At 47.4% G+C, this 15608-nt stretch overlaps 1 protein-coding gene across 3 annotated transcripts in view; it reads left to right on the forward strand.

Moving 5' to 3' along the window:
• The window catches only part of LOC109292241, a 36106-nt gene extending 20840 nt beyond the window's left edge, over nucleotides 1–15266 (forward strand). For 2 of the 3 annotated variants that reach the window (XM_019509615.1, XM_019509614.1), the window contains exons 2-9: nucleotides 379–567; nucleotides 3701–3796; nucleotides 5488–5670; nucleotides 8086–8133; nucleotides 8472–8519; nucleotides 9149–9196; nucleotides 10521–10586; nucleotides 13264–15266. In XM_019509615.1, the coding sequence (XP_019365160.1) occupies nucleotides 379–567; nucleotides 3701–3796; nucleotides 5488–5670; nucleotides 8086–8133; nucleotides 8472–8519; nucleotides 9149–9196; nucleotides 10521–10586; nucleotides 13264–13409 (824 nt within the window). In that variant the 3' untranslated portion in view covers nucleotides 13410–15266. The remainder of the gene's footprint in view (nucleotides 1–378; nucleotides 568–3700; nucleotides 3797–5487; nucleotides 5671–8085; nucleotides 8134–8471; nucleotides 8520–9148; nucleotides 9197–10520; nucleotides 10587–13263) is intronic. The other variant, XM_019509616.1, reaches the window with a different exon arrangement.
• Nucleotides 15267–15608: the final 342 nt, after the last annotated feature.

Consider the following 15608-nt stretch of genomic DNA (forward strand, 5'->3'; position numbering starts at 1 on the left):
ACAAACAGTCTAACCTAGGATTTTATCTTCCTTAGCCAAGAGGGGTAAATTCTTTGAAGTCTCTCCCTTCCCACACTTTGAGCCACGTTCCACCTTGGTAAATTTATCCCCTTCTGTGGAGCCGCTTCTGATTTACACCCATGTTGTCAAGAGCAGTCAGAGCTCAGGTAATGAGTTTCACTCCGGGCATGATCTTGTATCAGCAACTCCTTCAACTTCCAAGCCATCAATGAGCTGAAAGATGCAAGTTCTCAGTGGCAGGAAAGGACTTTATAATGCAACCCCATGGGCAGAACTGGAACAAGGTGTTCTTCTTCCTTGGTTGTTTAAGATCCAACTCTACACTTTAACCCTAACACATGCCCTTTCTATTCGCAGACAAATGTAGTTCGCCACCAAGCATTGAGTTTGCTGAGTTTACCACAGAAAAATACATGGTGAGCAGTACAGCACGATATGCGTGTGAACCTGACTACAGAAAGAGAAGTGGGTCATCAGGAATAATTGCATGCAAGAACATATCTGGGCTCGTTCAGTGGGACTACGACACCAATTTTGAATGCATCCGTAAGTAATCACCCTTCCTCCTGCTAAATAGAAGCACATTTCTTCCATAACTGAATGTGACGGCTGCACAAGTAATTTCCAATTGATTTTGGTATAAGTGGCCATGATTCACTGCTGTAGTGAACTGCACTCTACATTATGGTCTCCCCCAAATAAACCTTCCTGATATTGGCTCCCATTGACATTACAACCCTAATGGAATCCAAAGTGTTTATATGACATTAAAACAAAGGGTTTCACATATTAGTTGCTTGTGGAAGAAACAAAATTTACCAACCTAATGTGGCAGGGCACTTGGGGTAGGACTGCCAATCTGGAGCACCACCGCAGAAAGGACAACTGAAGCAGTCTGGACGTTTGGATAGGAACTAAGGGGATGGAGGAGGTTCCTAGGGATGCAGGCTGGGACCCAGGTGAGCCCAGAGTGAGGGGCTCAGTATATAAGACCTACTCTGAGGCTCAGATCAGCTCAGAGACAGAGGCTGAGAGCTTAAGAGATCTGCTGAGTAGCCTCAGAGAATGGACCTGAGTAGCCTGAGAGAGTGGACCTGTGAGAGGGGCCCAGAGCTATCAACTGGACCAAGGTGGGGTCAGGGCCTAGAAGAAGCCCAAGGCACAGGTGTGGCCACAGCCATAGAGGAAGGGGTCAGAGAAACCGAGGCCCAGAATAAGGATGGCAGTGATAGGGCCATCAGAAGTGGACAAGGGTCTGAGAAAGAGAGAGCCAGAGGTAGGCTGGAAGAGGGAGAGGGCTGAGCCCAGGTGGGGGCTGCATTGAAGCCAGTGAAGGCCAGGGGCTGAGAGAAGAAAGAGCCATGGACAAGGGAGCCCCAAGTAAAGGGCAACATCTGTAAAGGGACAAAATTGCTTGTAGCCAGAGTCTGAGGGCCCAGAAGAGGGCTGCATGGGTGTAGGCATGTGACAAAAAGAACATCCATGATGATGCCATCTGTGAGGCATGGGACATGGTGTAGGGGAGGTATGGAGCCATGCAGTCAGCCTATAAGGCCAAAGACCACAGTTACCAGGTGGTCACTAAAGCAAGACCAGGTCTGGGAAGCCTCCCTTTTATAACCATAAGAGACATCACGAGGTGGCAGGAAAGTGAAGGGGAGACTGTTCCCAGAGTGAGATGGGCAAAAAGCGATTTTGGGGGGGCTTATAGCCACCCCTGAGGATGCCACCCTGCTACACTTAGAGTCACAGCAAAGGGCTTACGATCTGACATGTGCATGGTGCCTTTTTGATGCGAGTGCTTCAACTGCGGACAAACAGAGATGATACCAGACTTTTGATTTGAGCTTTGGGGTAGTTTGGAAGTTTAGGACACCTAAAACCATGCAAGTCACCCACAAGATACACAAGCTGAGTAACAACCCTCCAGGGACGTAGTCTGAGCAAAGGGAAGAGGACTTTCTCTTAGCTCAGACCTACTTCATTGCATCGCTGCTGCTTCTGCAGTTCATCCTCTTACCACAATCAGTCCTTGTGCCTAACAACATTTTTCAGGTGCTTGCTGGTCCCTTGGGGAAGCTGGCCACATGGCAAAGAGGGAATTGCACTACCACATCTCCTTCTATCACACGCTTATTCTGGTTCAACAGAGACTAGATGCAGCCATGAGTTATTTTGACATTTTTCAACCTGATCTGATTCAGGGAATATGTATTTATATCCACATCCCTAGAGACAGACCTATGATTTCAGCCTTATTTGCCAGAAGTCCAATACTTCCTACACAGGCCTGGGGCTTGATCGTGATATGTGATTCCCATTATATAGTCATGAACACGATTAAAGACAAATGCTGGGGCCAGTCCCATGCATTCAGCTGCCAAAAGCAGAGAGGCACCTCTCCTGACTTAAACTGAATTGCACCATGGCTGAATGTATCCTGTGTATATGTATTTTGGATGGGACGTGGATTTAGGGAGAACATCTCTAATAAGGCATGTTCCAGCTCTGTGATAACAATGCAGCCTATGTGCCTCATTTAGTTCCTCTGTCTCGAATCCTGTCATTCGCTGTTAAACAACACATGAACCCACCTAAATGTATTGGGAGAAGCATCTCAACCACACAACACTTTTGATCAACCCAGTAGTTATTAGGCAAAACTCACCTGTAGTGTCCACTTATTTAAAAACAGCAGGCACAAGGGGATGCTTCCACAAGCTCCTCTGGTGGCTGAATATTTATATCTTTCCATTATCTTTCTTTTTATCTATCAGTATATATTAGCCCCTAAAATCCTCTGTTAACTCTCCTTCCTGTTCAGTACACATTCTGTATTAAACCGAACCAGATTTTTTTGGCTTTAGGATCAGCCGTAACTTTTTTGTTCCATTACAATTATATGCTCACTTGCCATTTCTTATGCATGCATGGTCCTCTTCATGCTAAGGTTGGTTAGAAAGCCATTGGTTCATAGCAGGCTCTTTTGACCTTAAATAGGCCATTACTGCCAACAATAAGGATAAGGAAGCCATTACCTTTCCCTTCAAAGCAAGGGAAAATTGATGCTAAATAAGAGAAAAACTTCCTTGCACAGAGATGCAATGTACTGAGCTGGAGAACAGTCTCTCCAGAGAAATTCTGGAAACCCTGTTGCTAGCATCATTTAAAACTGAGACCTACAGGGACGCAGGAGTTGCCGTACTGGATGCGGCAAGTTATCCCCCTCATCCTGTATCTTGTCCCACCAATGGTCAAAAGCAGATGGCATAAGACCCCCACAGTGCAGAACTAAAGAAAAGCAGGGCTTCTTGGGAGTGCATTTAGTCCAACTCTCTGCTCAAGGCAGGATCACCCCCAATCTAACACATTTTAGACAACCCGAACCCAAACCATCAGAGATACCACAACCTCCCTAAGCAGCCAGTTCCAGCGTTTAATTATTTTCACGCTTAGGCTGTTCTTCCTAATAACTAACCGTAGTGTCCCTTCTGACAGCATAGATAGTAAATGTGGAATAATATGCCTATATACTTCACCGTGTGTGCTGTAAGGAACAAGCCTGCGCTGGCCAGAGCACGCCGAGGTAACCTAGCATTGCCTGTAATCTCTTGCTATTCTGATTGTACAACACATCAGGTGTCCTTATAGAGAAGACTAAGTTTAATCTTGCCCACAGATATCTCCAACTTGTCCTCGTTTTCACGCCTCCCAGAAAGAACAAGGAGCAGCAGGCCTGTGACCTCACAAACTGTGAAACAACTTGCGTCAAAAGGTAAAACATGCAGCAATCCCTGCTTATCCTAATCGTGCTCCCATTGACTTCCATGGGAGTTGAGGAAAGCCAGTGTCAGGCCCTATATAAATTCCTACCCTTCAATATTATAATATATAGCTGCCGATTCAGAACTTATTCTCATAACCCTGGCTTGTTAGGAGTCATAACAAACTAGTGCTTTTTCTTGTCTGGCATAAGGATGAAGGGAAAGCACCCGACGTTGTGACATCCGGCTATTGCGGGTGCGGGCATGGGCCAGGTTCTGTCTTACCTGGCACCTTTGTTTCTCCTCGGCAGACCATCCGATTCAAACTGCAGTCAGACTTGGAGAAGTTAAAAATTGGGGTGTCTATCACCCCTCTCCTAGACAGCTTACCAGGCTGCTGTGTTTGGAGCCGACCACTGCATCCTGCAAGCACGGAGTATCTAACCACCTTTTGACTCTGTTGTCTGCTGTTCATTCCCAAGGTGCAGATCCCCTGTCTGTTGCTCAGACCTGCGGTCTCATGTTCCAGGTGCCGTAGGGCCTGAGACAAATGATGGACCCCCTGCATCTCCCTATTAATGCAATGTGCCCTTTCCCTGACCAAGAACAGCCTCTTTGCTTTGAGCAAATAGATGTCCCGGGGTAACAAATGGACGCATGACACCTACAGCAATGTAATTTTACCCCTGTTTTTTTCTGGATTAATTACACTGGATTCTGGTGTGTTACTTTGGGCGAGTATATACCTTGCTTATAACAGTGTAAATGGGCCAAGATATGCAACCAAAGTAAACAAACCCATCGAATTAAATCAAGCTTCTTTTCAGCTTCTCGATCAAATGAGACTCTTTCAAGTTACAACCTTTTAGGGTGTTTATAGATGTGCTCCAGGAGGCAGGGGCTAGGAGTGCTTTAATTAGTACAGGTCTAAGAGCCACGCTAATTAAAAGCACCAGGAGCGGCACATGTATCAGCACCCCTGTGCTGAAAAATGGCAGTGGGGTGCTTTGAACGAGCTTTAATTTAAAGGGCCCCACCGCCATTTTTCAGTGCAAGGATGCTGATACAGGTGACACTGGAGTCTTGTCCCAGCAGGGACCCAGCAATACCTTAAGAACGACTGAATTAATGAAACTATATTACTAATTACCATTCTCCAAGAGACTCGATTAATCGAGTCTGCTCCGACGAGGTGTAATTACAGTGTGTTGGAGCAGCCTCCCTGCATGGGTAGAGGAGCTCTTAGAGTGGAGCTGAGCGGTGGTCCATATGAAAGCAGCTCTGTGCCCCACTGCTCTCAAGTTTGTGTATTTAAGAACTATTGGAAAATAAGCTTAATCCAGTTTAACCATCTCTGAAGTGATGTGTCTGGCTGAATAATTTTCATATGGAAAACAAGACCCCATGACAAAAAAATATTTGAGAGAGACACTCATTCGTCTGCTTTAATAATTTATTTACCACAGTGCAATCGATTTGTCCTGGCGGTCGCCAGATCTGTCAGCTCTTTGGCTTATGAAATAACTCGATCTGGATGAATAGGTGCTGAGTGAGCAGTGTAAGCATTTCTCAAAGAATCAAGCCTCTTGGTTTCGTCACGTGTGCACAGTTCGTGCCGGTTCAAACTGCACTGATCTGATAAGGGTCGTCGTGGGTTAAATATAGCCCCCAGCTAACCACAGGCCTTCCTTCGATCTTGTAGGGTTCTGCGGGCTGCCCAGGCCTGTTCAACATGCTCACCTCACTGCATATTTATACCCCGTGGGGCAGAAACTGCAGTACAGCTGTCTGCGAGGCAATGACGCTCGACCCCCAACCTCTGCCATCACCACATGTGAAAGCACGGCAAAGTGGACCACACTACATCTGCAATGCACCAATGACAGTAAGCATGCCGGTTATTCACACGCTGGTGCGATGGGACGCCATCACACTCACAGACCCCGACGAGCAGGGATCCCGCTTTTCTCTGCTTTTAAAAAGAGCCCCAATTTTGGGTTAAAAAAAAAGTAACCCCAAATCCACATTTTTTTCCCATGATTTAAATGCAACGTCACTAATATGGAGATAGGTATAGAGTTCTGTTTCATTTTGATCATGGGAAAATGTGGAGCTGGGGTTACTTTTTTTTAATCAAAAATTGGGGATTTTTTTTTAAATTAGAGAAAACCAGGGTCCCTGCTGATGAGCAAGTTGTTGGCTCCAGTTCATTTTCACTTCCCCTAGACCAAGTGCTGTCCCTTCTCTGTCCGAGAGCTAACTGTGAGCCAGGGCCTCAGATGGATGGAGCAGTAGGATGAGGAGCATGCTGATCAGCAAGCACAAAGGTCAGGCCAGTGCCTGGCTCTGCCTGACTGCTGTGCATGTGTAGGGGAAGAGGCAGGTGTAAGGGACTGGGATGCAGGCGGTCTTGCTTAATGGTTATACCACTGAGAGAAAGTAGGGGGCTGGGGCAGAGGATGGGAGCCATATTACCAAATCCACATGCAAGTCCAGGGGCAGAGTCCACAACACAGATCAGGATCCAGAATCCGGGGGATAATTCACAGAGTGACGTCCAAGAGCAGAGTCAAACCAGCATCAGGACCAGGCAACAGATCCAGTGGGAAATCCAAAGCCGCTGTCCAAAACTAAGCCAAAGCTAGGGTCAGGAACCAGGAAAACCAGGGAGCGGGAACCAGGAGGCTTCACAGCAGAGCTGTTGGCTGGCCTGCAGTCCCAGGGCCAGATGGATAGGCAGGTCTCCCAGCAGCCAGTGAAGGTGCTCACTGTTCCTAAACTGCAGCAGAGCTCACCGCAGGTGCGGCTCCTGAAGCACTTGGCCCAGGCTGGGCTGCCTGATCAGAGCCTCTACCAGAAGGGAGATCTCTCTTGCTGAAGCTGGTGGAGCTGTGCAGCATGGTTGGGATCACAATGCATGATGTTCTCTGGACCATCATTTAACAGAGCTTTCCAGACGGTGTTTCGATTGGAGAAACCTGCGGCACCCTTTAGCCCTGGTCTTTTTGGATCTGATTGAGCTGGGCTGGCTGGAGCCCAGCTACCGCTGCAAAACCTGCTTCTCCGGCACCTGAGCAGCTTAAAACCCACCAGTAATCCTACCCCTCTGCCCCAGCAGACATCATCCTTGTATCAAGGAATAGCTGAAGATGATGACTTGGGCAGTGCGACTGGCAGATGAGAAATAAAGAATCGCTTTACTATAGATGCGCACTTCACTGCTTCCCAGTCCAGCAACGTGGATTGCCATTTCTCCCCCATCTCCACCGTGCACCAGAACTACATCTCTCGTGCAGACAGGAAATGTTGCCTCTCAGGGGGTTCTTTGCTATGGCAATGCCTTTGCAGAGATGTCACGGGCAAACCTAGCCAAGGTGTCTAGACAGGCCCCAATGACCCTATTATACGAGCGTCTCTCAATGGTTGGGGTATTCTTCTCACAATATACGGGGGGGGTGGTCTTCCCCATGTCATAGGTGGGGGGTTGAGGCACAGACAGCCGACAGCATTGCTGAAGCTCTCACAAAGTCTGCAGCAGAGCAGGGATGTGAACCTGGGTCACAAAAGTCTCCCGCACTGGAGAATTGGCCTCCTCCAATCTGATGCATAAAAGTATTGAGGCTCTTAGCTGGCTCTCCATGCACTAGAGCATGCAGCTGCCATTACACCCTGCATGTTGCTCCCAGAGATTTGAGGAACAGGTTGGACCATGGGCGGCTAACCTGTGGCATGAGTGCTGCAAGCAGCCCAGGCCGCCCCTGTGTGCAGTGCATGGCAGATTGGAGAGGGGGCAGGTAGGGCAGGCAAAGCAGCCAGCTAAGCAAGCAGCACAGGGAAGGAAGCAGAAAGCAGAGCAGCAGATTGGGCAGGGACCACATGGCTGGGAACAGAAAGCAGAGCAACAGATGGGGTGGAGGATGGGAAATCCAAGTGGCACTTGGGGAAGGCTCAGGGCTAATTATCGGCATGCCTCCCAAAAATGCTGGCCCTAGCTAAGTTAGACAAACACTTATCCAGGGTGGTTTAGATGGGGATGATCCTCCCTGGAGCAGGGAGCTGGATTTGTGTGGCCTCCTGAGGTCCCTTCCAGCCCTCCTTGTCCATGGCTGCGCTGCCTCCCGGAGAGGAGGGGTGATGGGCTGTTTAAGCTGCAAACACAGCAGTTCTTGCCAGGGCATGCAGGGCAGGAGCTGTCAGTTCAGCCTGACCGCATCTGCCCCACATTACTGCTCGGGTCCTCGAAACGAACCACCCTGGAAGCCCCACTTCAAGAATAAATAGGAATCTGCTTTCGTTACAGGTACGGCCGAGCCAACTCACATTACGCCTACAATGCATCCCGTGGCAGGTACCTCAGAGCACATAACTTGGCTGGGGGTGGGGGGTTCCCATACCTTTGGGACAGATACTTTCCCTCTTCGCAAGGCTCAGCATTGGCCAAAACCACATAATTTCTTGGCTTCTCTCACTACCGGTGGCTTCAAAGAAAAAAGACTTCTGAACCCCTGTCTCCTGAGCCCTAAGCAAATCTCCTTACCCGTGCTACATCTGCCCCCACTCAATCCGAAGCCCTGAGGTTGCACCCAGTTCCCTGAATATGCAACTCACATCATATTCACCGATAGCATGCTCATGCCCAAGGGAGTCAGAAAAATCAGTAAAGAGGTGTCTCTCTTTTCTTTATAGGCGTAGTAGATCTGTCCCATTTTCCACCTATGACATTTCCAGTAACAGGTACAGGAACCAATGTGTTATCTGGGGGCGTGGAGAGGGGGAGGCACTTCTCCCAACCCTGAGCCAGACCCAGGAAGACGTGGCTCCTATCCTACTCATCCATAGCAGGCGGCAGGCAGCGCAAACTCTTGGGATGGAAGCGTTGATTGGCTGTTTAAACAGCAAGCAAAGCAGCTACTGCAAAGGTGTGCGGGCAACGAGCTGTCTGATCCCACCTGCCCGTGATCTAGACATGAGCAGACCCGCTCAATGGAAGCCGCACACCAAAAGCAAATGCCAATCTCATCGCAGGCCCAGCGGATCCGTCTTATTTTGCACCCCCAACGCGTCCAGTAACAGGCACATCAGACAGAGCTCATTAACTGGGTCGAGGCAGGGGGTCCCCCCATTTTGAGAACTGGGAGAAACAGTTTATATCACAGCCAACAACGTCAGCTAGCAGCCGGTCTCACACCCAGAGGTAATGGGTTGTTCAAGAAGCAAAGGCGGCACTTTCGATCGCTGAGTGTGCAGTCAGATCTCAGATATAGCTTGGCCTCGCCGCTTTACATTGCTGCTTGGATAGTAGGAACGGGCAGTAGCTATCACTGGAAAGAGTAAATCAACATAAATCTCTCATCTTTTTACAGTGACGACTAAGCCGTTCCATTTGACATGTAGGACGGCCGTAATAACAGGTACAACCGAGGTCTTTAGGGTAGAGCTGGTAATTCTCCCTCCTTCCAGTTTTCAGTCCTAGCCTGATCCAGTGCTTGACCACTATCAGAGGCAGAAAGTCCCTGCTAATCTCCAATCTAAATTCCCATTGCTCCCAGTCCTGGCCTCCACAGCCACGCAGAAAAGGCCGTTTCCAGTTGAAGACTGTTATGAAAGCCCTCTGCAGCCTTCTCTTCTCCAGGCAAAATTACCCTAATGTGTTCAGCTTCTCTCATAAATCATGCTTCCCAGGTCTCTAATATCTCATTTTATGTACTAGGCTGCAAACCTTGAGGGGGTGAGAGAAATGATTTACGGCAGTTGTAAACACTGAAGCTTTTTAGGGTGCAATTTTGCAAGGCGCCTACAGTAGTAGATTTAGCTAGATTTTTTTTTTTGAGGGAGTGAAATAGTAAATTGACTGAAACATGCAGATCTGGGGACCCATGAAAAAAAAATCTCTGAAAATTGAAGTCAGATTACAAATTAATTTCATACAGAGAAAAAAAAAAAGATGGGTGAGGGGCAAATCCCAGACAACATCTTCTAGGAGAAAGCATATTAACTTCATTTGTTGGCATTAGTCTGGTTTCAAAAACTGGTCACCTCCTAAAAAAAAAAACCCCAAACCCCAACATCTGGGTAAAAAAGGATTAAATGACCTAAAAATGAAATGTTTCCTTTCACAGCGAAGGGGACATTTTGGTCCATCTGAAACATTTCCTCCCCAGTATTGTGGTTCAGGTGCCAAGACAAAAAAGGGGAAAAAAAGGTTATTTACTGAACTTTAGTTTGAAGGACCACTCTCGCTTTGAGTCCACTGGGTCACGATGACTGTGATCCTTCCCGGGCTGAGTTCAGGTCAGAGGCAGAAGCAGCTGCCACCCAGGGGAACTAATACAACTATGAACAGCCAAATCAGAGGCCATCTCTGCCAAATGTCTAATTAGTTTTAGTCTAATTAGGGACCCAAGCTGCCTCTCACTGTGGATTCCTGATCCCAGCTGGGGGCTTCTCGGTGTTACTGTCATACATAACAACGAGCAAAGTGGGGGAGTGAATAGCACCCCTGGGGCACAGGTACCCCCAAAGATATTTTGCAATGCTGAGTGCTGTTAGTCTGGAGGTCTCTCCTATATCACCTCTCTTAAAGCAGAGGTCAAAAGCTGTGTGGTTGTATGTTGGTGAGCTCCTAGCCCCGATCCTACGTCCACTTTGATCAGTCAGCTTTGGGAAAACCATAGCAATCACACTGCGGTGTTTCAGTTCATGCTTCCTGCTCACTCCGATCTTTGTCTTTTTTAGCTGTTACAATCCCTGTCGTGTTGCTGAGCGTCTTCATCTTTGCCGGGTGGATCTTCGCCAAGTATGGTGAGTAGCAAGAGTTAGTTAACTCTAAAAATCCCCGTGATGCAAGGAGTTATTAGCCAAATCATTCTCCTGGACCATAAGCAGCCCAGGCTGGATTCGTGGCTATATCCTTTGGCATCAGAGGGATGACTGTGCTTTTCTTTTCCCTTCAATATATAAAATAAAGTAAAAAAGAAAAGCACAGATGAAAGCATGTTAAGGTTGAGGTGGAGACATAGCCTTGCCATCCACGTCATCTTGCAATCCTTGTTATCTTGAAGATAAATCTGTCAGAGTGAGGTGTCAGTGAGGGGAACCGCACAGTTGAGTGGGAGAGCGCTCTGAAGAGGAAATGAAGTTTAATCTATGCAAATGTGAAGAATTTCAAGTCATTAACATCGTGTGTAATTTTATTTCTAGCTAATCTCTGAGAAGCATGGCTGCTTTCACTGTACCCATGTACCTTAACTGCCCCCCATGCCTCAGGTTTAGCAATCAAGTTCTGACTAAATTCCTTTCCACGTTTATTCGTGCCACATCCATTTATTATACCAGTTGTGCTTCTTCTGCTACATTATTGCTGAAGTCAGATTATAATGCAAGCCAAACACTTCCTTACTCCCCACTCTTAGAAAACCTCTACAGTAATAGCTCTACACAGCTCTTTCCTTTCAGCCCCCTTCATGCTAGGTCCTGAGAGCCGGACAGCTCTGAGCACAACATTACCTTTGATTAACTAAGGAAAATTAGCACAGATGGTTTTGATACTTCTGCAAGCAGATGTGCTAAGACCATTGCCACATTTGCAAACCAGTTCCACTGAACATTGTTTAATACAGGGTGAAGAAGGGTCTGGTAAAGCCACGCAGATGTCTAATTTGGTTTAACGATACATGCAATCACCGGGATCGCACAACAAACACTTACGACTGTGAATGTATTTGCCAAATGCAATTTAGTGCTGGGCAAACGGGGGCCAAAACAAAATGCAACCAAACGTTCTGCTCATTTTTGTAATTTGCCCTCATTGTTTGAACGGTTCTCCCCACTTCCTGACACCATCAGGAAGTTCTGAAAGCAAAATTGCCACCGCCTGTAGGAGAAATCACGTGCTGAGAAAGCCTCCGCTGCCTGGATAGAAAGCAAGCCAGGAGAGTGCAAGAGACTTTTGCCATAGTCTTACACACCTGGGAAGTTTGCCCTGCATGCTTAAAAGACCACGCTCCAATCTCAGCTAACTCCGCAGGCCAAATCCAGGTCAGCTCCACAGAAGCTGAACTCAAGTTTCCCTACACCATTGAAATGGATATGGGATGTTGGGGAGGGGGGAGGCACAAGGGCTTTTGCTGGAGATGACTTCTACTGCCCTGGTGGTGTTGGCTCAAGTGCACATTTCAAAAGCAATGGTTGGGCCCTTGCTCAAAAAGCCAATCACTCCGGCCTTCAGCTGTCACCTGCAATTTCCCAGGTTGTGGGAGGTTTACAAGGATGGTGGCAACAATACAGCTGTAGCTGATGGATATTAAGCCAGAGTATAGGACTGAAACTTCATTTGCCACCTTGGTTATGATCCTTCAGACAAAGGGAGGAAGAGCATGTACCCTCTTCTGAGTCCTACAGACCAAAGGGGCTTGCTGATGATCAGTAACTTGCAGGGTGGTTGGGGCTGCTTTGGAGGAACTCTGCTCCATCCTTTTAAGAACCCCCAAAAGATGGCGTTGGCCAATCTCTATTACCTCCCCACCTGTATCCACCCTCCCTTTTAACTGTGTATTGAGAACTGTCGGTAGCAGGCAGATAAGACATACAAGTCCTGTGTCCAGTTTTGGGCCCCCCGCTACAGAAAGGATGTGCACAAATTGGAAAGAGTCCAGCGGAGGGCAACGGAAATGGTTTGGGGGCTAGGGGACATGACTGGTGAGGAGAGGCTGAGGGAACTGGGCTTAATTAGTCTAGAGAAGAGGAGCCGGAGCCGGGATTTAATAGCAGCCTTCAACTCCCTGAAGCGGGGTTACAAAGAGGATGGAGCGAGACTGACAGAAGAAGGAGCAATGGTCTCAAGCTGCAGCAAGGGAAGTTTAAATTAGATGTTAGGGAAGACTTTCTCACTAGGAGGGTAGTAAAGCTGGGACAGGCTACCCAAAGAGGTTGTGGACTTTCCACCCTTGGAGGTTTTGAAGACCTGGCTAGACAAAGCCTTGGTTGGGATCATCTAGTTGGGGCTGGTCCTGCTTGGAGCAGGGGGTTGGACTCGATGTGACCCCCTGAGGTCCCTTCAACCCTCATTTTCTATGACTCTCTGATTCTAAGCTCCAGGGTCCTCAGCTCTGGGGTCTCTTATTCTCCTAGAGGCCTGATACCATTTAAGTTGAAAGGTGATTGAGGTCTGGATTAGATACAGGTAGCTAGGTTCAGTCCTGATGAGACTCATAGGGTGCCTACGAAAGGGTGGAAGCAGCTGTCAGAGGTGTTTTCTGCCTGGTGCTGTGTGGTCTCTGATTATTGACCAATTCCAGCCTTACACTTAGGATGCTAGTTTATATATATATTTTTAAATCCTAATTGTTCATTTATGTAACGGCAACTATAGGATCTAAGTGCCAGGGACCAAATGGCAACAAACCCCACTCCCTTATCCTCTCCAACAGAGAACATTAAGAGAAATGTATCATTCTGACACCCTGTCCTGTGATTTTAGTGTATTGCTACAGGACAAAAAAGAGGAGCTTTGTAGAAGATGCAAATATTAAGATGGCCAATTGGACAACCTCTTCTCCAACTGCACCAGCAAGAAAAGAAGTAGGAAGCGAGGAAGAAGGTCAAAGTTTCAAGTTGAATGTCTGAGGGGGGAGATGATATTTTAAGGTAGATTGCAGAGGGATGGTTTTGACCACAACCAACAGCCAAGACGTCTTAGCTTGCAGTGGCTGGGAAAGACTTACAGTTTGCTGAATACAGGCCGTACAGAATCATTACCAGAAAAAGAAAATGCTCACTTTGATGCTGTTTGCTGGAAGGGTCTTCCCACCCCGTCCGTCCCCTACCGCTGGTTTGACTGGTTTGTTAATTCTAATGAGTTGTTCTTATTCAATATCCTTGGCACTTATGTGTGTATCTATATATTTACATGGCTTGAATTGAATCCTGCTGGGATAAGCCTTACTTATGTATATCTTTATTAAGATGGGTAGGTAATTTTATGGCTTCAGTGGATTATAAGATCCATGTACAGACATTTTCCTTTTCAAAGCTATTATTTTGTGGTGGGAAAAAATATCTCCTGTGCTTGTGGGTTTCTTCACACCAAGCACTGATACAGATTACTCATTCCTACAGGGTCTGACCCTCTTGCTACTTATTGCTGACAGCTCCTTCAGACATCTGCTACAGATGGGTCGGGCACGCACACACTATTGCTGGAAACTGGACTTCCACAGGGTGTCTTGTCCTGTTCCAGATAGTTCAAGGGAAAGTCTAATAGTACCCCTGTCCCTAACATGCGTAGGATGGTGCAAAGTTACCCAGATAAGATGTCCTATGTCCCCAACTGATTTGGCATTTGTCCCCTCACTCCCCAGCCTTGCTGACCCATGAGCAACCTCTACTCGGCCTGTTCTTCATTTTTGAGCCTTCCTACTGAGGTCGGTGGCTTGATAATAAAGCACTATTAAGCCAGTGTGGATGGGTGGCAGGAGAAACAACCTTGTGGAAATACCATCCTGGGTTTTATTATCCCTAATAAATTAAGTGCCGTATCTCACCATGTCTACATGAGGAACAGCTTCAGTGAAACACCCAGAGCTGTTTGAGGAGAGCTAATATGCAGCTATAGCCTTATTACAATTTATTCTTGAGCATTCAAAAACAAAGTGGGCACTACAAAGAAACACGGCATTGTCCTTACCTAACGGGTTCACAGCCAAGCTAGTTTAGGGTATTTATGATCTACTGACCACAGAATTACAGGCTCACCCTTCTTCCTCTAAGCCATTCTTGACCTTGCGGTCACTCACCAAACACACATAAACTATCGGAGGGGATATCTCAACCTCTTCCCCATGCTTCACACAGGTTAGACACCACTGGCATGGCTCACTCGGTTCAAAAATTCCTGCCATTTCTGCCTAATGCAATGTGGCAGATGGGAGGAGCAGGAGGCCTTCAGTAGCCTTGAAGTCTTGCCAGTCATTTGGCTTTCTACCAGGCAAGGCCTTTCTTCCTGAACTGCAACAAGTCACCTGTATCTACAATATGCCTGGTGAGCAGAGGCTCTCCATGCCTTCAGGGATTGTTTGAAGAATTTGTTTATCCTTTTCACTTTGCTAATAGGGTTGAATGTTTCCCTCCTTTAGCTAGTAGCTATTAGATGTCCTCTCAGGACTGTCCAGGGGACCCCAGCCAGCCGTCTTGGGCAGACCAGCTCTTCAGGGCTAGGACTCTACCCAAGGCCTTCATCCTTTGGTGTGCTCTACAGCCAGACTCGATGTCTACAAGGATCCCAGCTGAAGTCAGCAGAGCTTTACAGGAACCAGTGGCAAGAAGGTCTGGGGCCCTGAGCACTGTCTACCCTTGGAGACAATGGAGGCGAGACTTGATGTACCCGTCATTCATGCTAATAAAGTATAGGGTGCTCTTTCTTTATTTACATGAGCTCATTTTCCTTTGTAGTGAATGAATAAATGCAGAGAAGACTTTGTGACTAAGGTGAAATGCAGTCAATAGTCTTACCATTTCTACTCCGTGGGAATTTTGAGTAATTACAGTTAAAATAAATTATAGTTAAAAAGAAGCACCTTCCTGCAAGCCGAAAGCCGTGCTTTTCAGCCTGCTCTAGTGAGAGATGTGGGCTTGAGTCTCCTCTTGTAAGACTAAGTAGAGTAAGCCCTTTATCTGCAATAAAGTCAACTCAGCTTTAGCCTGGTATGAGAGAGGATTGCCACAGAGCCCTTATGCTCACTGGGTGCTGCTGGGCGGGGGGCGATCCCCACTGTCCCATACTGCATGGAGGGCTCTGCACGAGCCCCCTCGCCCCCCGCCTTCCCC

The sequence above is a fragment of the Gavialis gangeticus genome, unplaced genomic scaffold (assembly GCF_001723915.1).
Source record: "Gavialis gangeticus isolate Ggan-Ray unplaced genomic scaffold, GavGan_comp1, whole genome shotgun sequence".
NCBI lineage: Eukaryota > Metazoa > Chordata > Crocodylia > Gavialidae > Gavialis > Gavialis gangeticus.